The 26,475-nt window shown below is 45.1% G+C and overlaps 1 protein-coding gene across 1 annotated transcript in view; it reads left to right on the forward strand.

The window, feature by feature from the left end:
• Positions 1–26,475, forward strand: part of CLPB (ClpB family mitochondrial disaggregase) — a 146,394-nt gene that overhangs the window by 20,262 nt on the left and 99,657 nt on the right. The window contains exon 3 of the mRNA XM_061202895.1: positions 16,253–16,339. Coding sequence (XP_061058878.1) covers positions 16,253–16,339 — 87 coding nt within the window. The remainder of the gene's footprint in view (positions 1–16,252; positions 16,340–26,475) is intronic.

Here is a 26,475-nt window from a genome sequence, read left to right on the forward strand (position 1 = left end):
TACCTGTGAGCCTTTGTAGCACTTCCAACTCTACCCCTGTTCTCCTCACACCCCTATCTAGATCCTGTTCATGGTTCATTGCCCCCTTCAAGCCCTTCCTTTTCCAGAAAGCTCACCCTCCCTAGTAATAATAGCTGCCATTTATTAGATACCCACTCTATGTGAGGCAGAGTACCAGATACTGTATATGTATTATCTTCATTCTTTGCTGCAGTATTGCAAAACAGATTGAGTTATAATCATTTTCCACTTTAAGCTCAGACAGATTTAGTGCTTACTACCCTACAGCTTGTAAGGAGTAGAGCTGTGATTTAAACCGAGTACCACGTGAATGCGAAGTATGTGCTTTTCTCACTGCAGTTCACTGCTCGTTCCAGCGCATGTTGATCTTTCTTATCAACATTCCCACAGCCTTAAAGTCTGAGCCAAATGGTATCATGTTTAGTTTTCACCTCCTTGTCTTTCTCCTCAGTTGCTTCATGCGTGTGTCTCCTCACCCAGGCCATGCTGTCACAGCCAGGTAGATGGCACCTCCTCCTGCCTTCACCATAGCTAGTCACACAAGGCTGACTGGGCACTCAGAAAGCACACAGTACAGATAGAGTCTGGCCAGTTGATTGACTGGTTGAATAAAACCTTGTTTATTCTCCAGAGTCTACCCAGCAGGAGGGTACAGCAGCTGGGCAGGCTGACTGGTCTCCAGGATCCTCCATTCATGTGGATGGGAGGCCCAGGAAGGCTGCATAAGAATCCCTCTCTGAGGCTGAGCTGAGGCTTCCATCTCAATGCCCTTTTGTTTGGGAGGATAGCACCCAGGCCTCCCGGGAAGTCTGTGTATTTGACCAGCTTTTGCAGATAGTGTTCAGGGACCGAATGTAAAGCACAAACAATTGGAGGAGGCCCCTGAAATTCCCAGGGGTTCAGAGTCCAGCAGGCAGAGCAGTATCCTTCCCAGGGCCAATTGGGACTCAGGTACAGCCCCCGAATGGGTCTGTTAGGACCCAAGGCACTTTGTCTCCAGCCTCACTTCCTCTCCAGTATTCATGTCTCCTCTTTAGGTTCTCTGATGGGCAACATCCAGCCCTCAGTTGGGCACCTCTAGGTATGAGGCACACTCTGCCTCCTGAATGATAAGCAGACTCTGATTGGTCAAACATTTACTCATTAATTTTATTTTTCCTTTTGAGGTATACTTTGCATATCATGAAATTCACCCTTTTAAAGTATACAGTTCAGTGGTTTTTTAATATAGTTGTAAGATTATGCAACCATCGCCGCTCTCTAATTCCAGAACATTTTCATCACCATTTCCCCCCAAAAAACCCAGTCCCATTAGCAGTCACTCCCCATTCCCCCCTCTCCCAGACCCTGGCAACTGCTAATTGACATTCTGTCTCCATGGATTTCCCTATATGGGTATTTCATATAAATGGACTCATACAATATGTGGCCTCTTGTCACTGGCTTCTTTCACTTAATATGTTTTCAAGGTTCATCTCTGTTGTAGCATGTATCAGTACTTTGTTCCTTTTAATGACTGAATAATATTCCATGTATAGATATAATGCATTTTATTTATACATTCATCAGTTGATGGACATTTGTGTTTTCACTTTTTGGCTATTATGAACATTTGTGTACAGGTTTTGTGTGAACATATGTTTTTATATCTATACCTAGGAGTGGAAGTGCCACGTCATATGGTAACTCTATGTTTAACATTTTGAGGAACTGTCAGACTATTTTCCAAAGTAACTACACCATTTTAACATTCTCACCAGCAATATAGAATATGAGGGTTCTGATTTCTCCACATCTTTGCCAACATTCGTTATTGTCATTTTTATTAGAGCCATCTTTAGTATGTGTGTAGTGGTATCTCGTTGTGGTTTTGGTTTGCATTTCCTTGATAGCATCTTTTAATAAGTTTTTTGGCCATTTGTACATTTTCTTTGCCATTTATTCATTCTTAAGGCCCATCATGAGCAGTATGCCCCATTTGGCATTGAGGAGGAGCATAAAGATGTATCCTCATGACCTTTGCCTTTCAAAGAACTTTCAGTCTGGTAAGAGAATTGTAATTAGTACATACGAAAAGTTAAGGCTCCATAGATAAGGGGGCATTTAGTCTGGGCCTGGAGATGGGTAGTATTTGGATACAAGGAGCTCGGTGGAAAGACATTCTGGGCAGTTGGAGTAATGTAAGCTTAAGCACTTTGTAATTAGAAAAGTATTATATTTTATGTCATGGTGAATTCTGAGGTAATATTGTGAAAACACCTGGCATGGCACTTGACACATGCTGGGCTGCTGTTATGTAGTTAGCGCTCTCTACTGCTCCCCTCTTTGGTCCCTGCTCTGTCTTCTAGGACTACACAGCTCCCTTTTCCTGTTCCAGACTTTTAAATATTAAGAGACAGAACTCCAAGCCAAATAACCCTTGGTTCTCTAAATTGTGATTTCAAGTCTTCTCCTCATCCTAGTCATTTTCTAATGAAGTGGCCACAAAGTTTTTGGTGCCCCTTCTGAATTCCAGTGTGGCATGACCATTATTGGGAGGAGCAGGGCAGTGATCCCCTTTTTAGAGATTTTAAGAATCTATTAACATAGCCTGAGCTTGCATTAGCTTTCTTGGCAGCTGCGTTATACTCCTAGAGTCTGTTAAGCTTGCAGTCAGCCCAGTCTACAGAAAACTAGGGCTTTCTGTACTTCTTTTTTTTAAAAAAGGAATGTAGTTTATTTATTTATTTATGGCTGTGTTGGGTCTTCTTTTCTGTGCGAGGGCTTTCTCTAGTTGCGGCAAGTGGGGGCCACTCTTCATCGCGGTGCGCGGGCCTCTCACTGTCGCGGCCTCTCTTGTTGCGGAGCACAGGCTCCAGACGCGCAGGCTCAGTAATTGTGGCTCACGGGCCTAGTTACTCCGCAGCATGTGGGATCTTCCCAGACCAGGGCTCGAACCCGTGTCCCCTGCATTGGCAGGCAGATTCCCAACCACTGCGCCACCAGGGAAGCCCTTTTTTTTTTTTTTAACATCTTTATTGGAGTATAATTGCTTTACGATGGTGTGTTAGTTTCTGCTGTATAACAAAGTGAATCAGCTATACATATACATATATTCCCATTTCTCCTCCCTCTTGCGTCTCCCTCCCACCCTACCTATCCCACCCCTCTAGGTGGTCACAAAGCACCGAGCTGATCTCCCTGTGCCATGCGACTGCTTCCCACTAGCTATCTATTTTACATTTGGTAGTGTATATATGTCCATGCCACTCTCTTACTTTGTCCCAGCTTACCCTTCCCCCTCCCCGTGTCCTCACGTCCATTCTCTACATCTGCGTCTTTATCACTGTCTTTCCCCTAGGTTCTTCAGAACCTTTTTTTTTTAGATTCCATATATATGTGTTAGCATATGGTATTTGTTTTTCTCTTTCTGACTTACTTCACTCTGTATGACAGTCTCTAGGTCCATCCACCTCACTGCAAATAACTCAATTTCGTTTCTTTTTATGGCTGAGTAATATTCCATTGTATACATGTGCCACATCCTCTTTATCCATTCATCTGTCGATGGAAACTTAGGTTGCTTCCATGTCCTGGCTATTGTAAATAGTGCTGCAATGAACATTGGGGTGCATGTGTCTTTTTGAATTATGGTTTTCTCAGGGTATATGCCCAGTCGTGGGATTGCTGGGTCATATGGTAGTTCTATTTGTAGTTTTTTAAGGAACCTCCATACTGTTCTCCATAGTGGCTGTATCAATTTACATTCCCACCAACAGTGCAGGAGGGTTCCCTCTTCTCCACACCCTCTCCAGCATTTATTGTTTGTAGATTTTTTGATGATGGCCATTCTGACCGGTGTGAGGGGATACCTCATTGTAGTTTTGATTTGCATTTCTCTAATGATTAGTGATGTTGGGGCTTCCTGTACTTCTATAACCTACCAGTTAGATTTGTTTGCCAAGCTTGTTTTAACCAAGACCACTTTAAAGTAGTGTATTGCCATGCAGCTGTGAAAGTGGTGGTGGTAGTATGGAGACTACCACGAAGAAGAAGGGATGGATCTGGCCTGTCTCATCTTCAGTCTAAGAGAAGGAGTCTCTTCCAAGGGAGAAGGTTCTAGACAGCAAACTAATCAGAGTATCTCCATCCCTCAGATAACCTCCTTTTCACTTAAGGCTTTTCCTTCTTTTTCATTTTCTGTCAGTTGGTTAGTCCCATCAGATACTTGTGCTGGCCCCAGGCTAAATGTGGGAAAAAAGGGAAGAAGATGGGATATGTGCCCTCGAAGGCAGTGTGGTTCAGTAGAGAGAGCATGGGGTCCAGTCCCAAGCTGCCACTTAACTGACCATGTGATCTTAAGCAAGTCAGTTACCCTCTCTCTATATGACTCAGGCGCTTTTTCTAATCACAGGACCAGATGAGATTATAAATGTCAAGTGCCTGATGCATAGTAGGCTGCTCAAGAAACATGAGCTGTTTTGAACTCCACCATTCAAGAGCTTTGCAAGACCGGAAGAGCCAAGCATGCAGTGTGCTCACTGACCCTGTACAAACAGCTCTCAGAACACCTGTGATCCTTTAAGCACTTATTTGTGTACTTACTTGTTCCATTTCCCCACCCCCAGTTCAGACTGGGAGCTCCTTGTGGGCAAGATCCATGTCTGATTCATCTGTACCCTCAGTGCCCAGCACAGAGCCTGGCTTGGAGAAGGGGCTACTTAAGTTTTGTTACTGGGACAAACCTGAATTAATGAAGGCCAAATTTTGTCCCTATCCATCTAGAGGGCCAGGTACTGTGGTTGGCTTTGCACAGTCCATTCTTTACTGAAAATCTCGTAGGGTTCTGGAGCTTAGCAGTAGTGGCTCAAGTGCCAACCCAATTTAAGAAATTTGAGCCACTTCTGTGTCTCGTTGCCATAGTATGATAAGCTTCCTATCAACCAGCCAGCTGCCCAGCTGCCCTACTGCCCTCTGTGGCAGCCTAGAGGCCTGCCGTGGTGCCAGTAGGTGGCGCTCACGGCCCTTTCCCACACTTCACTGCCTAGAGAGACTTTGCCTTCTTGTCACCAAGGCAGCTGCTGACTGGGACATAGCTTAGAGCCCAGAGGTACCCAGATGAGAGTGAGGTACCCAGATGAGAGTGCCCTGGACCACCCCCTCCCCTTTCTGGCCTTGTATTGTTGGTTTTTCTGTTTTATTGAGTCCCAGCCATGGCACACACTGCTTGAGGAAGTACAGATGTTTCCCATAGAAGATCCCAGGAGTTCATTAAGGGAATCTGTGCTTCTGCCCATCCTTTCTGGCACAGCTCATGCCTCTGCCTCCAAGAAGTCGTCCCTGTGGCTCTTGCTCTGACCTACACTCACATGGTGCCTTGCTTATATTTTAGCTGTTTGCCAGGTGTGTAGCCATCCAGTGAACACCTTGAAGACAAGAACACTGCATAATTCATCAAAGTGCCCTCAGTATCCTGCTCAGAGTCCTATAATAACCAGTTTCATGAAAAGTTTGTGGAATGAATAGTTGAATAATAGGACGCGGTTCCTCAAAAAAATTGTTATCCAAATTGAAGGACAATCTGCAAACTAGCCTTACTCTGCAAAAATGTCTATATCATGAATATATATCAAAGAAAAGTTGAGGAACTGTTCTAGATGAAAGGAAACTGAAGGCACATGCAATGCTTGATTCCAGTTTTTTTTTTTAAATAAATTTATTTATTTATTCATTTATGGCTGCGTTGGGTATTCATTGCTGCGCGTGGGCTTTCTCTAGTTGTGGTGAGCGGGCTGCTCATTGCGGTGGCTTCTCTTATTGCGGAGCATGGGCTCTAGACGCATGGGCTTCAGTAGTGGTGGCTTGTGGGCTCTAGAGTGCAGGCTCAGTAGTTGTGGCGCACAGGCTTAGTTGCTCTACGGCATGTGGGATCCTCCCAGACCAGGGATCGAACCTGTGTCCTCTGCATTGGCAGGCAGATTCTTAATCACTGCACCACCAGGGAAGTCCCTGATTCCAGTTTTGATCCTGGATTATAGCTGGATCTGGGGCAGAGGGGGGATTGCTATAAAGGATATTATTTGGATAATTGAAGAAATTTGAATATGGGATATATATTAGATAAAAATATTTTATCAATGTTAAGTGTTCTGAATTCAATCATTATTGGTTAGTGGTTATGTAAGAGAGTGTCCTTATACTAGGAAATATGTGCTGAAGTATTTGGGAATAAAGGGGTATAATGTCTGAAACTAACTCTCACATGATCTAGGAAAAAAGAGAAAGAAAAGGAGTGGTAAAGCACATGAGGCAAAATGTAATGAGAATCCGAGTAAAGGATATACCTGAGTTTTGTGTGTGTGTGCCATTTTTTAACTGCTCTGTAAGTTTGAAATCATTTCAAAATAAAAAGTTAAAAAAAATAATAATCTATGCACTTTAATGTGTGCCAAGTTCCTCCTAGAAACTGTAAGAAAGATGGGACAAAGAATGGTCCCATCTTTGGCTTTTATTCTGTTTAATCCAGCAGTATTCAGTAAAGTTCTGATACAGCTCCTCCGCTGTATGCCTTTTTTTTTTTTTTAATAATAAATTTATTTATTTATTTTTTGCTGCGTCAGGTCTTCGTTGCTGTGGTGTGGGCTTTCTCTAGTTGCGGCGAGCGGGGGCTACTCTTCGTTGCGGTGTGTGGGCTTCTCATTGCGGTGGCTTCTCTTGTTGCGGAGCACGGGCTCTAGGCGTGCGGGCTTCAGTAGTTGTGGCACTCAGGCTCAGTAGTTGTGGCTTACGGGCTCTAGAGTGCAGGCTCAGTAGTTGTGGCGCACGGGCTTAGTTTTTCCGCAGCATGTGGGATCTTCCCAGACCAGGGCTTGAACCCTTGTCCCCGGCATTGGCAGGCGGATTCTTAACCACTGTGCCACCAGGGAAGTCCTCTCCGCTGTATGCTTTTGAACACATAAAACAATGGTAATGATGATAGCTAACACTTGGAAGTGCTTACGCATACATTATTTCCTTTGGTCATCTCAGCACCCTTGTTAGGTAGGTCTAGCAGACTGATAAAGTAGGATGGCTGAGGTTCAGAGAGGTAAACATGACCTGCCCAAAGTCACACAGCCTGGAAGAGACAGGTGCAGGCTTATATCCGCATCAGTCTGTTCCAAGGCTGGTGCTTTCTGAGCCTCCATATCTATATGTATAAAAGGAAGGATTGGACAGATTGATCTCAGTGGGTCCTTCTTTACATCTGGAAATTTTAAAACTTTATGTGATAGGAAGTAACTGGTTATGAAGCATGCAGGCACATTACACAGCACACCTCATGTGTTGTTGGTGCTGCCTAAGTGCCAGTCCTCCTCCCTCACTGCCCACCCACTGCCCTTTGGAGTAGTCCAGATATGGCTGTGCTGGGATGGGCTACCTCACTGGGAATGAGAGCATCTGGAGAGATTCCTAGGGGCAGGGCCCTGAGCCGGCCCTTGAATGAGAGTGCTCAGTCCAAGCAGTGAAAGCAAAAGATGCCAGAGAGGCCTCATGTCTGTGGAGTTAGAGCACCTGGACCTGCGAAGTCAGCTGGCCCAGGCTGGGGTCTGAGAGCAGCATTTCCTCCCTTGCCCCACCCCTCCCAGCCCAGACCCACCGGGTAGATAAGGCACAGATGGAGGCTGTGTGTGGATTCTAGCCCCAGGCGCCTTGCCTCTGCTCAGACAGCAGAGCCTGGTGCTGTTATTACTGTAAACAGGACCTTCTGCGAGGCTCCAGCCAGGGCCCTGTTGCCCAGATAGCAATTATGATTGAGACTGCATGGCTCACTGCTTCCAGGCCTCTGATGCAGGTGGGACAGGGCTCCCACCCTTCAGCCCCCTCCCCAGCTGCAGCTGAGGGCAGTTCATGTGAAGGGTCCGGAAATCAGTTGCAACAATGCGCGATTGAAGTTCAGTGGCCGCTTTATATTGATTGGTCATAAAGAAGAAGGAAGAAAAACCAAGTGGTACCTCCCTCCCCTGAGTGGAAGAGCTGTTAGCCATAATAACTCAAAACTGTCCTGTATCCCTGTCTGGGACTCCCTCCCTCCTATAAACAGCAAGCCTGAGGAGTTGTATTTTCTTTGGAAGTCATGCTGGTGCCCGTGTCTGCTAGGAGTTCACTTCTGTTTTGATGCTGTACATATTTAGAATCCTAAGATTTTAGAACTGGCAGGGACTTGAGAAATCATTTAATTCAGTTCCCTTATTTTACTGCAGAGAAAAGTGAGGCCCAGAGAGACAGATTTATCCAGGTCACACAGTTAGTTACTGAGAGAGCCATGACTGGAACCCATGGCCTCCAGCCCCAGGCCTGTGTCTAAGCGTCCTCAGCCCTGAGAGTGAGGACATCTTCCTCACCCACACCTTCCACATATACACAGGAGCCTAAGTTCTTGGAAGAAGACAGGCACATGAGTATAGGTGAGAGATTTGTGTAAGGAAGTGCTACAGGCATTCATTTGTTCAACCCCTGAGCCCTCTGGTGTGGGCCGCTGTGCCAGCACCAGGAGTCAAGAAACAAGGCATGTCCTCATTTCTAGGGGGCCATGCTGACTACTGGGAGAGTAGGACAAGAAAACTGTATGACAGCTGTTGATACAGGCTAGCACAGGGCATCATGGCTGCACCAAGGCTGTCTTAGGGAAGGCTTCTGGGAGGAAGAAAAGGTAAGGTTTTTTTTTTGGTTTTTTTTAATTAATTTTTTTATTGGAGTATAGTTGATTTACAATGTGTTAGTTTCTGCTGTACAGCAAAGTGAATCAGTTATATGTATACATATGTCCACTCTTTTTTAGATTCTATTCCCATATAGGTCATTATAGAGTATTGAGTAGAGTTCCCTGTGCTATCCAGTAGGTTCTTATTAGTTGTCTGTTTCATATGTAGTAGTGTGTCTCTGTCAAGCCCACTCTCCCAGTTTATCCCTCCCCCACACCCCCCCCCCACTGCCTTTCCCCCTTAGTAACCGTAAGTTGTTTTATACATCTGTGACTCAGTTTCTGTTTTGTCAGTTGGTTCATTTGTACCTTTTTTTAGATTCCACATATAAGCGATATCATATGATATTTGTCTTTCTCTGTCTGACTGACTTCACTCAGTATGACAAGCTCTAGGTCCAAAGTTTTTCTTTTCCTAAGAAATTTTTTTTTAAAAGAGTAATAGTATGCTTATTGTTACAAAAAAACAGCAACAGAACTTCAAACAATACAGAAGAGTTCATAGCAGGAAGTGAAAGTTTGAATCCCTTACCCCCGCTTCCCCAAAAGAGGTAACCACTGCTGCCTGTTTGGTCCGTAGCCTTCAGGACTCTCCTGGGTCCCTGATAGACGGGAGCAGCTTTTCTTCCCTTGATTAGTTACTCTCATGTGGAAATCTTCAGCTCTTGGGCTGGAGAACCGTTATTCTACCACTGCCCTTGCCTGGGGATTTGAGACCATCCATTTATCAATCCACAGAAAATTTGGAGCACTTATATTCCAAGTTCTGTGTACACCTTGGATATATCATCCTAGTTTGCTCTGTTGCTTCCTTAAAATGGGGTAGACACTCATTGGAAAATGGTGATAGTAATGAAATAGGCTCTCCCGTTTGTATAGCACTTTTATTGCATACCAAGTGCTTTTATATATTTTGTCTCGTTGTTTCTTCATGGTGCCCCTGAATGACATATGGAGTAGGGCTGGTGGAGTCCTCTCCCTTTTTTTAACAGTTTTGGAACAGGCTCAGAGAGCAGGAGCTGTTACTCAGGTGAGGAGACCAAGCGAGATTCAGAGAGGTTGAGCCACTGGTTCGTCCATGACTTCCCACCCAGTAAGTGCCAGAGCCTGCATTTATTTGAACCAAGGTCTCTCTCGCTTATTTTCCTGCCTCTCTCTACTACCTGAGAGTTGTACATGAGCTGGGATTCAACTCTGGACTGCTAGTGTGGTCTCCTCTCCATCATCTACCCTGGGTTTAGTGTCACCCACCACTGCCCTGCCAAGCAGGAGACCTAGTTCATTAGGGAAGGGACTTCCACAAGTCTGGAGTGAGCCCAGAAAGGCCTGCAGTGCCCACCCTCACTTCTCAGCCCCTGGCCACAGGCAGCTCTGCCCTGAGTGGCAACCTGCATTAAGCCTTTCACTCATCATCTCAGGGATGATGGAATCCTAACCTTTTCGGAGACACCGTGCTCTGTCACAAGCATTGCGCTTTTTAAAAGAGATTAATTCACTTGCCGCATTTTGTCCATTGGTGAAGATCACAGGGGAGAGCAAGGGTGGCTTTCTCAGGCCTCAGAGGCCCTTTCAGCTGCTCTCAGCAGGCATCTACCCGCCCAGCTGGCCCAGGACTTTGAAATGACTGCCCGCTGGGCATTCACTTGCAAAGCAACAAAATGAAATGGAGGAGACCTGGGTTTGTGAAATCCTAACTTTTGGGACTGCTCTGCACACAGAGGGGAAGTGGGGGAGGGGAAGTGGGGGAGGGGAAGTGGGGGAGGGGCCCACCCAGCTCTGAAAGAGGAAAAGTTGTTTGGAGTTGGGGTCACTGTGGTTTTTGTTTGTTCTGGTCCTTCCTTAATTTACTAGGTGCCACCACTCCTTATGGAATTCTGCCACGTGGTGTCTCTTTTAATCCTTACAACTACCTTGCACAATAAGGATTAATAGCCCCCATGTCACAGCTAATAAGTGACAGAGCCAGAATCTGAACTCCAGCCTTTGGACTCCAGGGCCATTGCTTTCTCCTTTACACCTCAGCCCCAGGAGGCTGCAAAGAATGATAGTCAGTATGCTGGGCAGGGCTTAAAAGCTGGTGTCTCACTAAAAAAACACTAAGATTTGCCTCCTAGGAATGATCCCTTCAGGTTTGCAGAGCCCTTTCCTTCAGATTTCAGTGTCACCTCTTAAAACCCTAGTGGACCTATAAAGAGACTAAATCTCAGAGAGATAGTATACCTTCTGTGGGGTGTCAGAGTAGGAGGTGGCAGAACTGGAACTAGAACGCAGGTCTCTTGCTTCTGCCCTGTGCTCCTTCTACACTGTTCATTGAAAGGATAGCAAGTTTGGAGAAACCTTCTCTCCCAGCAGTTCCTCCTCTTAAAAGAAAACCCTGCAGTGTACAGAAAAGGAAACCTCAACATGCTAATATGCATATAATAAGTAGCTCTAAATTATTGGTAATCAGAGACATGCAAATTAAAACAACAACGTGAGATCCCTTTACACCTATTGAACTTGCAGTGATTAGGAAGTTGGCTACTGCCAAGTGTCCGTGGTACACAGGAACACCCCTGTCCTGCTGGTGGGAGGGTAGATGGAGCAGTTGTCCTGTAGGACCCTGGCACTATTTAGTCAAATCAAGTGATATAAACCCTGTAACCCAGGGATTGCACTCTGAGTACATGCCCTGGGAAAATACTCACACAGGTCCAAAAGGGTATATGTAAGAGGATGTTCTTTGAGCATTGCTTTTGGTGGCCGAGGGATGGAGGTTAGCTGGTTGGGTATCCCTGGGAGAGCAGAGAGGGAAAATCTGGTGGATGTGCCATAGAGCATTAAGTAGCAACTTACAAATGGAATTATTGTATGAATTAACAGTATGAACACATCTTAAAATGCAATTATGGACTTCCCTGGTGGCGCAGTGGTTAAGAATCCACCTGCCAATGCGGGGGACAGGGGTTCAATCCCTAGTCCAGGAAGATCCCACATGCCGCGGAGCAACTAAGCCCGTGTGCCACAACTACTGAGCCTGCGCTGTAGAGCCCGCGAGCCACAACTACTGAGCCCACACACCTAGAGCCCGTGCTCTGCAACAAGAGAAGCCACTGAATGAGAAGCCCACGCACCGCAACCGAGAGTAGCCCTTGCTCGCTGCAACTAGAGAAAGCCTGCGCGCAGCAGTGAGGACCCAACACAGCCAAAAATAAATAAATAAATAATTTAAAAATGCAATTATTTGTGGAAAAAGTAATAAACAAATACACACATGCACATTTTATATATATATATATTAAAAAAAAAGAAAACCCTGCTTGGCTTAGGTCCTGGAAAGTGAGAACTTCAGTCTTGTCTCCTCCTCAGTAGCCAGTGTGCGGCCAGGCACAGAGTGAGTGTGTGCATGTTTGTTGAATAAATGAACAAAGGAGTGCCTGAAGCCAGCCTGGCTGAACTACCCAGGTCATCCCATGTGACCTTGTGTTAGAATCCCAGGGTACTTGCCAACCTGCCACTACCAACTTGAGGCCAGATCGCTTTGTTCCTTCAAAGAGATAGAAACAGGGTAGCGTGGCAGGCAAAAACCACTCTGTACTGAATACTTGCTATGTGCCAGGGACTGGGCTGGGATCCCTGCAAATTAGAGATTACTGTCCCTATTTGATAGGTGAGAAAACTGAGACTCAGAATTGATTTGCTCAGCATTATCTAGCTGGACCAGAATTTGAATCCAGGTCTGACTTGCTCCAGAGGCTTTTATTCATCTTTTTCTTTTTATTACACTACACTCAGCCCTTAAGGGGCAGGAAGAGGAGGCATCTCAATCTTCTTTCTTCAGCACTGCCTCCAGAGGAGTGCTGCTTCTAGAATTCTCAGGGCCCAGGCAGGGGAACACAGGTCACTGACCCACTAAAGGCATAAAGGATTCTGGCTGCACTGAGTTTCTTGTGTTCACGCGCACTTTCTCATTTCCCTGCCCTAGCTCATCTCCCTTGGTCTGTGTTACAGCAACCTCCAAATTGGTCTCCTTGTCCCCATTTTCTATTCTGTCTCCTTTCAAATTCAGCCTGCTTAAGCTATTAGGTTAGTTCTATAATTTCTTTTGCCCAAAACCTTCAATGACAACCCCACTTGCCTATGGTGAGAGTCTAAGGAATGGCAAATAAGAAATACTTCTTATTGATGGTAGCTGATTGGAACCAGTGTTGAGAAGGATTCTGAGGCTCTTTCAAAGGCTCCATAGGAAAGAGCTGCTGAGAGAGATTCATGATTTCTGACTGAGATACAGGAGGGCAGGACCATAGCACACACATGCCAGGCATTTGTCAACCCTTTAGATTGGGTTTTTTTTTTTTTTTTTTTTTTTTTTTTTTTAAAGTGAACACATGTCCAAGATTTTATTTGACTCATGGACCCAGTAAGATATTACAACTAGTTCAGACAGGAACTCAACATACCACCTTTACAGTCAGATAGGGATGCTGAAGTAAATTTGCAAATGGATGCAAAACTGGGCAATATTCATAGGGTTACAATTACTTGCATTTTACTAGATACAATTTGTATTTCTCTGGACAGAAATTGTTTGCATTACTATCAGTTTTCTGCAAATTCTACTTCTACAGAATTGTGAGATAGTCTTGTCAAGGACAAAGGTGGAGGGACTTCCCTGGCGGTCCAGTGGTTAAAGACTTCTCGCTTCTGCCACAGGGGGCATGGGTTCCATCCCTGGTTTCAGAACTTAATGAAGCTCAGGTTCTTGATGTCTCATCGCAGAAAGAATTCAGTGAGAGACAAAGTGATAGATAAGAAGCGGATTTATTTAGAGACAAACACACTCCACAGACAGAGTGTGGGCCATCTCAGAAGGTGAGAAAGGCCTAGATTGGGTTTTTAACCTAGGGTCCACTATTGATTTCATGGGGACCTATGAACCCCTTGGGCATTGTATGTAAAGAAAGATTTTTTTTTTTTTTGAGTGTGTGTGTGCCTGTGCACTTTTCTGGAAAGAATCATCAGCTTTGATGATTTATCCTCAGAGGAGTCCATGGCTCAAAAAAGGTTTATGCCCACTGCCTTGGCCTCCTAGCTTGGCTTTTGAGGCCCTGTGGTATGCCCTGCCTACCTTGGCAGCTGCCTGTTTCTGTGCTGCTAACTGTCACACAGATGGATCTACCTGATGGTCTCTGAGTATACTTGCTCGTCCCTTCCCTGCTTCTGAATAGTATCTTGTGTCTTTTGTCTTGACTGGCGTGCACTTCCTCCCTCTTCTCTAAATTGTTCCTATTCTTCAAGGCATAGTTCAAGTTTTTTCCCTCAGAAAGCTCTGATCAGCCCTTCCTGATTTTCTAGTCTTATAGACTGAGGGCCAGAGAAGTGAAGCCATCCAACCAGAATCACAGTTAAAATCAGACTCCAGTCTCTGAGTTCTCAGAAACTTGCGCTCTCCACAGCACCACTTGGCCTGCTAAACAAAGGAAGGTTTTGTGCAAAGAGAGATTTCTGTCTCAGAAAATTATCCCCAGGGTTCTTAGCCTCTTTAACATCTTTGGCTATGGACAGTTGTTTCTGCATAAAGGATGCTTAACAGTGTATGTGGTAAGAGGAAGAGGCCCAGGACTTTGACCAGAAGAAACCTTTCAAACTAGAGGTGAGAGAAGAGAGTTTCCCAACCTCCTCTCTCAACACTTTCCCCTCGCACTTTGTGCCTGAGTCGTGCCAGACCTCTTTCAGGGCCTCATATACCCCATGCTGCCTTCTACTCTGATGAGAGGCTTTACCTCTGCCTGGAACACTCCTTCCCTCCCTTGCCCCCTTTTGTCTGGCTAACTGTCTATCATCACTTCCTCTGAGAGGCCTTCTGGGTCATTAAGGCTAGGTTAGGTTCCCTGGTTGTACATTTGCAACTTGAGGCCCCCTTCCTAGCACTCGTCTGATGTGTAGTGACGTGCTTGCTGGTCTGTCTGCCCCTCAGGCTTTGACAGTGCCTGTCTCATTCCCTGCATCAGCACAGGCTGAGTGAACGAATGAGTACATGATGTGTCTCTTCATCCTCCCAAGCCTTCATCACCTGCTTACTTCAACAGCACAGAGGTTAGGCTTGGCTTGGTCCAGAGGGGCATTTACTACAGATTATGGCATAAGAATGGTGCTAGGACTCAACCCCAAGCCTCTGGACTCTGCCAGTGCCCTTTCGTCTAGAACGCACTGAAGAGTAGACAGCTTCCCAGTTCCCCCTAATGCCCATTCCTCATAAGCAGCTCCTGCCTTGTTGGTGAAACACTCTTGACTTTTGGTCTCCCTGTTTCCTGGCCTCCTACAGCACTTATGGTGGGAAACCACACACGACAGCCTTTGGTTTCCTGCTATCCTGAGTCCTCCCTCCACAACTAAATTCCTTAGGGCAAACCCCATGTCTTCTCCACACCCCCATCCCAGAATTCAGCACAGGACCAAGCACGTGTCATGCTGATTTGCTGGAGTCCATTTAGTCTTTTCTCTTCCATGTTACATGGAGTCAGGTTCAGTGTAGAGGAAGGTTGGTGAGGTGAGAAGGATTCAGGCTGCAGAGCCATTATCGACTTGGGTTCCATTCACTGTACTGCCCCTTAACTAGCTTTGTGACCTTCAGCGAGTCATTTCACCTCGCTGAACTTACTACCTCATCCATGAAAAGAGGAGATTAATACCAGCTCCTTAAGCTTGTGTGAAGAGTGAATGAGAGTGTGTATGTAAAGTTCTGAGGCAGTTCCTGCTTGTAGGAGGTTCGCAGTAAGAGTTGGTTCTCTTCACTCTCCTTCTCTCTATCCACCCCCACATTATAGGGCCCCCTGCTACTGGGACCCAGAATTCAGGCTTTTAGTGGTATACTTAAAAACTTGTGTTAACAGCTACTGAGCTCCTACTGTGTGCTAGGCACTGGCATATAGAGTCAAATAGGCTCATATGGACTTTTCTAGAAACCTAATCTAGCATTTCTAACATTCTTTCCATCTTCCCTTGCATTCAGAGTTCCAATTTCCAAACAGCGACCATACAGATAAACTTGAGAAGTGGGATTCTTCTGTAAACCGGGAGCTACATAGATGAGAAGTGTCATTGGGCATTTGGTGCTAAGCATGGGGAAATTCTAAGGAAGGAGGAGAGATCTGTGGACTGGATGAGTCAGGAAAGCCTACTTGGGAGAGAGTCCTCAAGCCAGGGTTGTATCTCATTGTATGAAAGTAGGTTTAGAATAGGCAGAGAGGCAGGGAGAGAGCATTCTGGACAGAGGGGAAGGCACATTCTTTCCTCAGTAGGCTGGGAGAATGACAGCAGAGGCAGACTCATTTAAGGGAAGAGGGAGAGAGGTAAGAGAAGCCTGGGGTCAAGGGAGAGTGGCCAGAGGAGCTGGGATGGGTATTTAGTTCTCAAAGCCCTATAACTATTTCCAAATTCATCTAGCCTCCCTGTTTATTGATTTTTCATTTCTTCCACTCTTATGTCCATGATAAGCCATACACTGAAAATATTTCTCTCTCTTTCTAGGCTGTTGTCGGAAGGTGCTGATGTCAATGCAAGGCACAGACTTGGCTGGACAGCACTCATGGTGGCAGCCATCAACCGAAACGACAGGTGAGAGATCTCCTTCCACATGGGGCTCCCTTTGCCAGAGCTCTGCAGACCACGATCCTGAACCCTCTCCCACCCTTGCCTGTCTCCCTGCTCTCTTCTCGAAAGTCAGGGAAATGGACTTAGCCTAAGGTACTGGTCAACACCTGGTGCAATGGAAAGTATAGGAGATGTGGAGAGGAAAGATGTAGCTCTGGATCACAGCTCCATCATTCATTGACTTTGTGACCTTAGGCGAGTCATTTGCTTTATTGAAGCAACAAAATGTTTGAAAGCCTGTTGTAAGTGTTTAAGTGTACATGTGCAAGTTATCATCATGATTCCGTTATCATTATCCATGTTGAGCAGTCTGCAGTCACTGTCCCCAGCAAGGGCTCCATTGGGCTGTTCCTTTGGAAGTTCTGGTAGAAACTAGGGAAGGTGGGGGCGTTCCTTCCCTCTCATTGGAGGCCCTGCTGTTTTCCTACACGCTTCCCCATTCCCCCAGCATGCAACTGTTGTGTAAAGATTGAAACAGTCTACTTTGTATAGAGTTATCTCTACTTCTTACAACCACCCACAAGATATATATTATTATTTTTCATTTTGCAGCTGAGAAAACTGAAGCCCAAAGAGGTAAGGTGATTTGTCTAAGGTCACACAGATAGGATTTAGAACCTGGTCTGACTGCCTGCAGAGTTTGTGTATTTTACTGTACCTCACTGCTGCCTCCCACTGCCAGATCCCGGGCTTGGGCTGGATGCTGCCATTACATCGCAGTCTCTAGCTGTGATTGTGCAAAAGAATTGATTGAAAAAGAGCAAAAAGAGATGCTTTCAAAGAAGGCAGACTGGGTGCTTTAGTAACAGCCACTGACATTGATAGTGGGAGGTGCAAATTTTCATTTTCCCTTCAAGCAGATCTTTAAGGATTTTATCTGCCAGTACTGGCCACCTTTGGGAGGGTCATAAATGTGGTGGAAATCAACCAAACAGGTATTTTATAATGTCGGGGTGGCACTGCCTCAGACTGGCTGAGAGACTCAGCTGTACTGAGATAGTTCTCTCTTCTCTGCTACTCTGTCGTGAACTTGATCTCAGCACTCTGTCTCCTTATTTGCCTCTTTAGCTCTAAGCACATAGTCTTTAAAAGAAAAATTAATGTAAATTGCTTCTACAATTGAGAGCCTGGAATCCAGTCCTGGCTCTGACCCTTAGTTGAATTTCAAAATTCTATGAACACCTTGTTTCTTCACCTGAAATCAACTATTTCTGCAAACATTTGGTAGATATCTACTCTGAACCAGGCTCTATGTTAACCACTGGGGAATCAGAGGCCTTGAGAGCTCGTGGTCTAATGTGGAAAAGACAGGCAGGTAGAGAAACAGTATAGTGTAATCAATGATATCAGAGCAGTGTGGACAGGATGTTATCAAAGCAGAGGGGGTGAGGGGACTGAATCTCACAGCAGAGCAGATAGATTCTTACTATATTCTTGTGAGAATCAAATGAGATAATGTATGTGCTACAGGTTACAAATGGTGAGATGTTATTCTCTGCTGCTCGCATTAGACCTCTCTACACACAAACACACATGTGCTTATTCTACCACTTATAACCCCCCTCCCCTGCCTCCACCCCCACCCACCAGTCTTTCCCACCTTGCAGGTATCTCCATCTGCAAGAGATAACCAGTGGTAGAGAAAAGGGAGGGGGTATGTGCCCTTCTGTGTTTGGTTTTATCAGCGTTGAGACAGAATAGGAATTAACACTATACTTAAGAGTACTGCCAATCAGTGAGCACATAGCTAGTAGATGTGCCTTTGAGGACAATTCTCTCTGAATCTAATGAGTTGTTGGTTTAACTGATTGCTCTGTCTTTATCCAGGGCCATTAGCAAATCAGTGATGCTCAATGAGCAAAGTGAGAGTGTTGGCTTGTATTTACTCGGTTCCTAGGACTAATTATTGGTGTTTTAAGCTTCTATTTTGTGCCCTCCTCTTCCTTCCGGTACCCAGTGAGGACAGATTTTTATAGAAAGTAGCATACTCTCAGGTTGGATTTATTTATTCATATCACAAAAATTGTTTGGCACCTACTGTTAGCCAGGCACTGTTCTTGACAGACAAATATCCCTATCCTCAGAGAGCTTATTTCTGTACAAGTGGTGGTCCCTGGGTAGAGAGAGGCAGGGACAGACAATAAACAATAAATACAATGCATAAGTAAACTATATATTAGAAGATAAGAAGTGCTAATGGAAAAAAAGGAAAAGTAGAATCTGGTAAAAGGGAATGCCAGGAGTACACTGCTCAGGGTGGGTAGGCCTCATTGGTAAGGTGCCATGGGAGTGGTCTTGAAGGATTATCGTGTCCATCCCAGCACAATCTGCCAATAAGTTTTTCTGTATTAGAAGTGTGCTGATTCTCATCTCATCAGTCACCAAACCCTTCTGGAATCATACTGGCCAGGCCTGAAATGCCACCACCTTTGAAATGGATTTGGATCAAGGGCTAGTAGAGGGACAGCAGCCCGTGATTCAAGGCTGAAAGTAGAGAACCTTCACCTCCTTTAGAATGTTGGCAGCCCACAAGCTCAAAGGAGATATCCTGAGCGAAGCCCAGTCATTTCACCCTCAACTGCCTTTAGTGCCTGGCTGCTTAATGTGTTAAGCCCTTGGGGATATGAACACAATAGTCTCTATACTTAAGGAGATTATCTTCTTGTGAACCTTTATTTATATATGTATTTATTATTTTATTTAATTTTGAATAGTAAAGAGTGCTATTTTGTTTAATTTTGAACAGAAAATACAGTGTTATAGAACAAAATGTTAAAAATATGCATGGGAACTTATTTATAATTTATTACCTCCTTTTATTTACAAAAAGGGTTTAAGGTGACTTAAATCAAAATACAAATATAAATGTACACAGGAGAGTTAAAACTGGATCAAGATCAGAAATCATATTGGTAAAAGGAAAGATAATTCTATCAGGATTGAACTAGAGATTTTCTTTTCCAAAAATAGGTTTATTGTTTTTGTAAAAAAAATATAGAGAAGAAAGTAGCCGTCAACTGAATCCCCTCTACCTAGAGATTGATCACGATATCTATATCTATATCTATGTGTCTAATTTTACATAAATGGGACCAGGCTGTACTCACTGTAAATCAGGTAATTAGTGGAATCGAGTATGAATTTAATTTGAAGTTTCCTGACAAGTAGGGCAAAAAAGGGATACAGAGAGTTTTGGTTCTTCAGGAGAGAGGAACTTTGTGCTGACATACCTTTATGTTATCATGTTATGCATCCAGCAGACTGTTTTAAAAACTAGACTGTGTCAGGTGCTGATATGCTAGGCTAAAGGGGATTCAGATACTAAGTAAGCATCACAGCCTTTGCCTTAAGAAGCTTACTTGGACTGCTGACATCAAGGACTCGAGCACTGTGATGGCCATTGTCTTCAGTAGCCCTCCTGCCAAAGATTTACCAACATTCTGCTAGGACAGTCCTTTGGCCAGCCTAGTAACAGCTTGGGTGTAGTGTTGACTTGAGGAGTAGTTGGCGGGGGCTGGCCCCTTCTCCACAGTGAGCCCTCCATAAGCCTCATGCCACAGGCACTTGTTTAGCCTGAGTCTGGGTGCCTCATTCCGTGTTGCACTCTGACCCAGCCCAGCTAAACGCTAAGCCACAGGGTCCCAGAATGACCACTGTGACTTAGCACAGCCTCTACTGGCTCGTGCAAATATACCCAGCCTTCAGCTAAATTCAATTAGTTTTTCTTTAAGAAGGGAAAGAAATCCAGTTTTACTAAACATGGACAGACGGTGGAAGGCACTTTGATGTTACAACCTCTCAGTGATGCTTTACTTAGTCACAAGTTCATAAGCAAGAAGGCTTAATTACTTGGGAAAACACGGGATTAAAACTGGACACAATGGCTGAGTATCCGCTCTTGGGCAACTTGATTCGAACCCATGCACCCAGTTCGTGTGTGGTGCAAACTTTGATGTGTGCTGTGACAAGCTGAAAGTCATGACCCCCTCAGGGATGCTCCTTCAGATGGCATTTGCAGGATGTGTAGGCGGAGAGGCAGGGCCTGCCAGGCCTGTTTGCTCTACTTTGATGTCCAGGCAGCCACAGGCCCCACTGTTTGCTCTTTCACTGAGGGGTGGATTGGGAGCCTCCTACCTTTCCCAGTGGACAATGGCCAGCAATGGAGTGTGACGACTGTTGACCATTCCAAGAGCCTGGCAGACCAGAACAGAGCTTTGGGAGGTGCAGAGCCTGGGGGGCAAAAGCTGTTTATAGGACAGCCATTTCTCCAGATGTAGCTTTCTTTAAAGCCTAATGGTGGTTGGACGCTCATCATGGAGGTAAAAATAGTCTCATGAGTTTTAACAGGTACTAAGTACTGCTTGACCCTTTGTCCAATGACACTAAGGTATTTGTAAATTGAAAGTTTAAGTCTGTCCTGTTTTCTTCATCAGCATGTATATGCAGGGGATAGTGGTTTGGAAGAAAAATGGTATGAATTCTAATTCCTCAAAAAAGAAGCTGTCAGAACACATCTGATAAAAGAATAGTATCCAGAAGATATAAAGAACTCTTACAAATCAGTAATAAAAAGGTAGCCCAATTTTTTTTTCTTAAATAAATTTATTTATTAATTTTTGGCTGCATTGGGTCTTCGTTGCTGCGCGCAGGTTTCTCTAGTTGCGGCGAGCGGGGGCTACTCTTTGTTGTGGTGCGCGGGCTTCTCATTGTGGTGGCTTCTCTTGTGGAGCATGGGCTCTAGGCGCACAGGCTTCAGTAGTTGTGGCACGCGGGCTCAGTAGTTGTGGCTCACAGGCGCTAGAGCGCAGGCTCAGTAGTTGTGGTGCAGGGGCTTAGTTGCTCCATGGCATGTGGGATCTTCCCAGACCAGGGATCGAATCCATGTCCCTTGCATTGGCAGGCGGATTCTTAACCACTGCGCCACCAGGGAAGTCCTGATAGCCCAATTTTTAAAAAATAGGCAAAAGATTTGAGCAGACACTTCACCAAAGAAGAGATTGATGGCAAATAAACACATGAAAGATACTCAGCATTTAGGGGAATGCAAGTTAAAATCGCAATGAGATACCACTACACACCTATTCCAATGGCCAAAATTTTTAAAACTGACAATACCAAGTGCTGATAAGGATGCAGAACAGTTGTCATCCCTACTGATAGGAATGCATAATGGTATAGCCACTTTGGAAAACACTTCAGCAGTTTCTTATAAAGGTAAAACATACATTTATCATACAGCCCAGCAATACCAACTCCTAGATATTTGTCCATGAGAAATAAAAACATACATCTACAACAAGACCTGTATGCAAAATTTATAGTATCTTTATTCATAATCACCAAAAACTTGAAATCACCCAAATGTCCATCATCTAGTGAATGGACAAATTATGGTACATCCATACAGTGGACTACTCAGCACTAAAAAAAGAACAAACTTCTTGTACAGGTAACAACATGGTCAAATCTTTAAAGCCTTATGCTAAGTTAAAGCCAGACATGAAAAGCTACCTGCTGTATAATTCCATTTATATGACAGTCTGGAAAAAGCAGTACTATAGGGACAGAAATCAGGTTAGTGACTGCTAGGGTTTAGGAGTGGGAGGAAGGGCCCGACGGAACTTTTGGGGTGATGGAAATAATCTAAGTGTTGATTATAGTGGTGGTCATAGAACTCATCAAACTGTACAGCTTAAAAGGATGAATTTTACTGTGCATAAATGATACTTCAATAAACAGACTTTTAAAAAGTTTTCAAAAAACCACCATCTCTCTCTATATTTTCACTGTTAATTGTGACCTTTGGTGTACTGAGAATTCCTGTTAGTAGTGTTAAAATGAATTCATACTGTTTATGGTCACCTGGAATGTTTTGAATTCTTATAGTTGATGGTATCTTACATTGGAGTACTATGTATTCTGATTGTTAGTAGAGAATAAAGATTTGTGGATTCACACGGTTCGTGATGTCATGAAGTAGAGTTACTGATGAATAGTGATAAATTCACCTTATGGGTGGTATACAGTGGGCTCACAAAGTGTCATATGGTTCTTTATAGTGAGGAGAAGATGCAGGGTTCAGGACTGGGAGCTTGCCTCTCATCCCACATTATTCTTGGGTTCCTTGTCCCTGGACTGCCATGCAGGGAGGACCACCTAAATAGTATGGCCATTGTGGTGCTTCAGGAACCAAAGATCCTGAAACAGTGGGGTGGTGGGGGGAGGTTCAGATTTGAGTCCACTTGGGCTTGCTGGTTGCCTTGAAAGCCCCTGCCTCAGAGAAGGTGAGACTGCCAGGCAGAGAAGGAAGCTCCAGCAGAACTGTTTGAAATTCCCCACAAGAGTCTCCCTCCCTCCTGCTTTTTCTCCTGGAGTGCATTTCATCAGCATCGGAAGGACTGCTTCCCGGCACTGCCTTCCCTGCTTGGCTGGGGTCCCTGAGGAGCTGAGCTAATGAGTGGATAACACGCATTTGCCAAGGCCTTCCTGGATGTGGTACCTGGGCTTTGTTAATTTTAAAATGCCGCCATCCTTGACTGAAGACCATTTAATTCCCTCTCATAGCAGTCATTTATTTTTAGCATTTGCTTATTTTCCCTCCACCTTACTAAGGGGAGGGGGGGCATTAAATCCTAGCTTTAAGAACCCAGCAACCCAAGCCAGATCGCTGACCTGCAGGAGAGGTTTTACAGGCCTCTCTGTGTGGCCGACAGCTCCACAGGTGTTCTTAGAGCAAAGAGCTGATGCTTCTCTTGCAGCTGGACTGGGTCAGCCTCCATGGGAGGCTCTTCTTCCTTGCTGGCTGGCCAGAGGCAGAGCAGGTAGAGCACCCCAGTACCTGTGCTTTAATGTAGGTACCAGGGGGCCTGACAACATGGAGGTCTATCCTGCTTTGGAGGCCTACAGTCTCTTCCCAAGGTCCCCAGCCTGTTCTCAGCCTGGCTGCTTGCTGCAGAGTGGTGCTTTCTTCGGCCCGAGGAGGCTGGCTTTGTGCTATCTGATCTCCTGACTATAGCGATGATGATGGCTGTGGTTGATTGGGTGTCTTCTGTGTGCCAGGGCCATGTCGAATACTTCCCATGTTGGCCCTAATCCTCACTGCAATCCTAAAATGGGGGGATTATTATCCCTATTTTACAGATAGGGAAAATGAAGCTCAGAGATGCCTAAGGTTGTCCAGTAAGTGAAAGGGGAGCCAGGATTTGAAGTCAGGTCCCTCTGAACCCCAAACCCTTATTCTCTCCACTGGACTATACTACCTGGGTAGGGAAGATGCAGGGAGCAAAGCCATGCAATGAATCAGGGGGTGCCAAGACCAGGAGTCAAGTCAATTCAGGCAGGGTTTCTTGATGACCCACTATGTGCTGGATGATTTTTTGAGAAATCTAAAAACCGACAAACTACTCTCCTTGTCTTCAAAAAAGCTGTCAGAAGAAGGATAAAACAAGCCTCCTTTTAACGGTAGATTGAGGCAGAATGTGGTCAGTACCCAGAGAAGACCAGCCTAGAGTGCTGGGGTGGGGGTTAATCATGAAAGGAGGCCCTTTCACGTGAGGTGGGCCTTGAAAGACGGACAGGATTTTGGTTGGTAGAGGTGGAGAGTAGGAAGACAGCATTTCTGGAATAAGCACCACTGTGAGCATAGGCTCCTAAAAGTAAGAAAGTAGGGATGTACCAGAGTTAGTAGGGGGCACTGGCAGGGTCTGGAGACCAGTGAGGGTAAAGGAAAGGCCTTATCCAGCACGGACCATGGTCCTCTCAGGCTGTAACTGTCTAGCATGTGGTAGAGCTGTGAGCTCTAGAGCTGGATGACCTGGATTCACATCCAAGCTGTCTCTTCCTCTTACTAGTCATCTACCTTGGCAAGTTCTTTCACTTATCTGTGATTGTTTCTTCAGCCATAAAATGGAGATAATAAGCTGAGCTACTTTAAATGTGTACATATATGTAAAGTGTTTAGAATAATGCCTGCCACATAGTAAGCACTTGATAAGAGTTTGCTACTTTAGTTAATAGTAGTATAGTAGTAGTGGTAGTCTCTTAATTATTATTATGACTAACACTGCTGCTGCTGATTGGTGACCTCAGGAAGTTAGTGAATTTCCTTCAGGTAAGCCCATCTTTGATGGAGGTGGGGGTATTACTTGCCTCTCACCAGTATCTGATGGGTGATGCAGAAGCAGTAGGGCTTTGGAGATTCTTTTTCCACTCCTTTTCATCTAAGAAGCTGGGCCTAGAACATGGGACCCCAAAGCAGGGCACTTTGATGTGGAGCTTGCTCTCGTCCCAGGTGGCCGCAGCTGCCTAGTGAAGAACAGTTCCCAGTATTTCCCAGCAAGGAAGGGCGGGTGAGCGTGCTGGCCAGGTGCCCGGAATGCCAGCACCATGACCCCAGAAAAGTGTGCCGAGCTTGATGTCTCTCCCACCGCTGCTGTGGTTGATTATCTCTGAGTAACAAAGAGTCATTTCTAATCCCATTTAGAATCATTGCTCAAGATAATCCTGTTTCGTAGTAATGATATTCCAATTCCAGCATGCACCCGTTTCTAGTTTGGCAGACACATGCCTTGACCTCAGGCCACCCAGACACTGCTCCCTGGAAAGTGATGTCAGCTCATTTGCCTAAACTGACAGTCTCAGGGTACCCACCCCCTTCTCCAGCGCTATATCCCATCCTGGGGTTCTGTGTTCAGTGCTGTCTTCATGGAGAAGATCAGCTGGGATGAAAAGAGCATCCAGTGCTCATCCAGTTCAGCAGCCTGGGGAAGGGTGTTCCATTTCTAGGGACTGTGGTATGGTCCACTCCTGCACCTCCTCTTTAAAGACATCAGACCCACTCTGTGCTTATTTAAATAGGGGTGCCAGCTTGGTGGGTCAGGAATATACAGTAAATATGGTAGGTGTGTCTGGGTTGCAGCAAGGTATTTGGCTGTCTCTCATGATATCCACATGAATAAAATATGATGTGGCAAATAGTTTGGTCAAACTAATGAATGGTGAATGATCTGGTTCATTGTTTATATATGAATGGATATCAGACTGGAAAGCAGACTGTACTGGTGAGCCACAGGGGTCTGTCCTATTCACTAGTCATATCACTGATTCTAGTGAGACCATTGATAAATGCCAACCAAATGGGCAGATTAAATGAAGCTTAGAGGTAGTTGATATGTTAGGTGAAAGAGTCAGGGATGTGAAAAAAGAACTCAGTGGGCTAGAGCAATGGTTAAATCTGTGGTGATAAAAATTAATAGGGACAAGTGTTTCAGTCTACAATTAAAACCAAAAACCAGGGCTTCCCTGGTGGCGCAGTGGTTGAGAATCTGCCTGCTAATGCAGGGGAACACGGGTTCGAGCCCTGGTCTGGGAAGATCCCACATGCCACGGAGCAACTAGGCCCGTGAGCCACAACTGCTGAGCCTGCGTGTCTGGAGCCTGTGCTCCGCAACAGGAGAGGCCACGACGGTGAGAGACCCGCGCACCGCGACGAAGAGTGGCCCCCGCTTGCCGCAACTAGAGAAAGCCCTCGCACAGAAACGAAGACCCAACACAGCCAAAAATAAAAAAAAATAAATAAATAAAAACATGTCAATTCATTAAAAAAAAAAAACAAAAAAAAAACCAACTGTAAAATCCAAGGAGACCCAATTTAGCAATACTAGCAAGTAAAGCCCAGGAGCTGACTGAAAACTCAATGTGTGCATCAACAGCGCAGTGTTAAGGCCTTAGAAGTGAATTGATTCAACAAATATTTACTGGCCCGTTACTGCGGCCTATGTGCAAGGGAACAGATGGCCAGGCACAGTCCTTACTTTGGGGAGCACAGTCTAGTTGTGTGTGGCAGAGTGGTGAGGAACAAGAGCTCTGGAAAGAGGGCCTGAGTTTAAAACCTAGCTCTACCTCTTAACAGCTGTTTCCTCATCTGCAAAGTAGGAACAATAATAGCATCTGCCTCAGCATAGGGTGGTTGCGAAGATTAACATGCATATAAGACTGCTTAGTGCAATGCCTAGTGCATAGTACGTCTAGGAGATGTACCAGCCCCAACATGGTCTTATGGATCATTTGCCTAGAGAGAGCCTAGTCTAACCTATACTGTG

The sequence above is a fragment of the Eubalaena glacialis genome, chromosome 10 (genome assembly GCF_028564815.1).
Source record: "Eubalaena glacialis isolate mEubGla1 chromosome 10, mEubGla1.1.hap2.+ XY, whole genome shotgun sequence".
Taxonomy (NCBI): Eukaryota; Metazoa; Chordata; class Mammalia; order Artiodactyla; family Balaenidae; genus Eubalaena; species Eubalaena glacialis.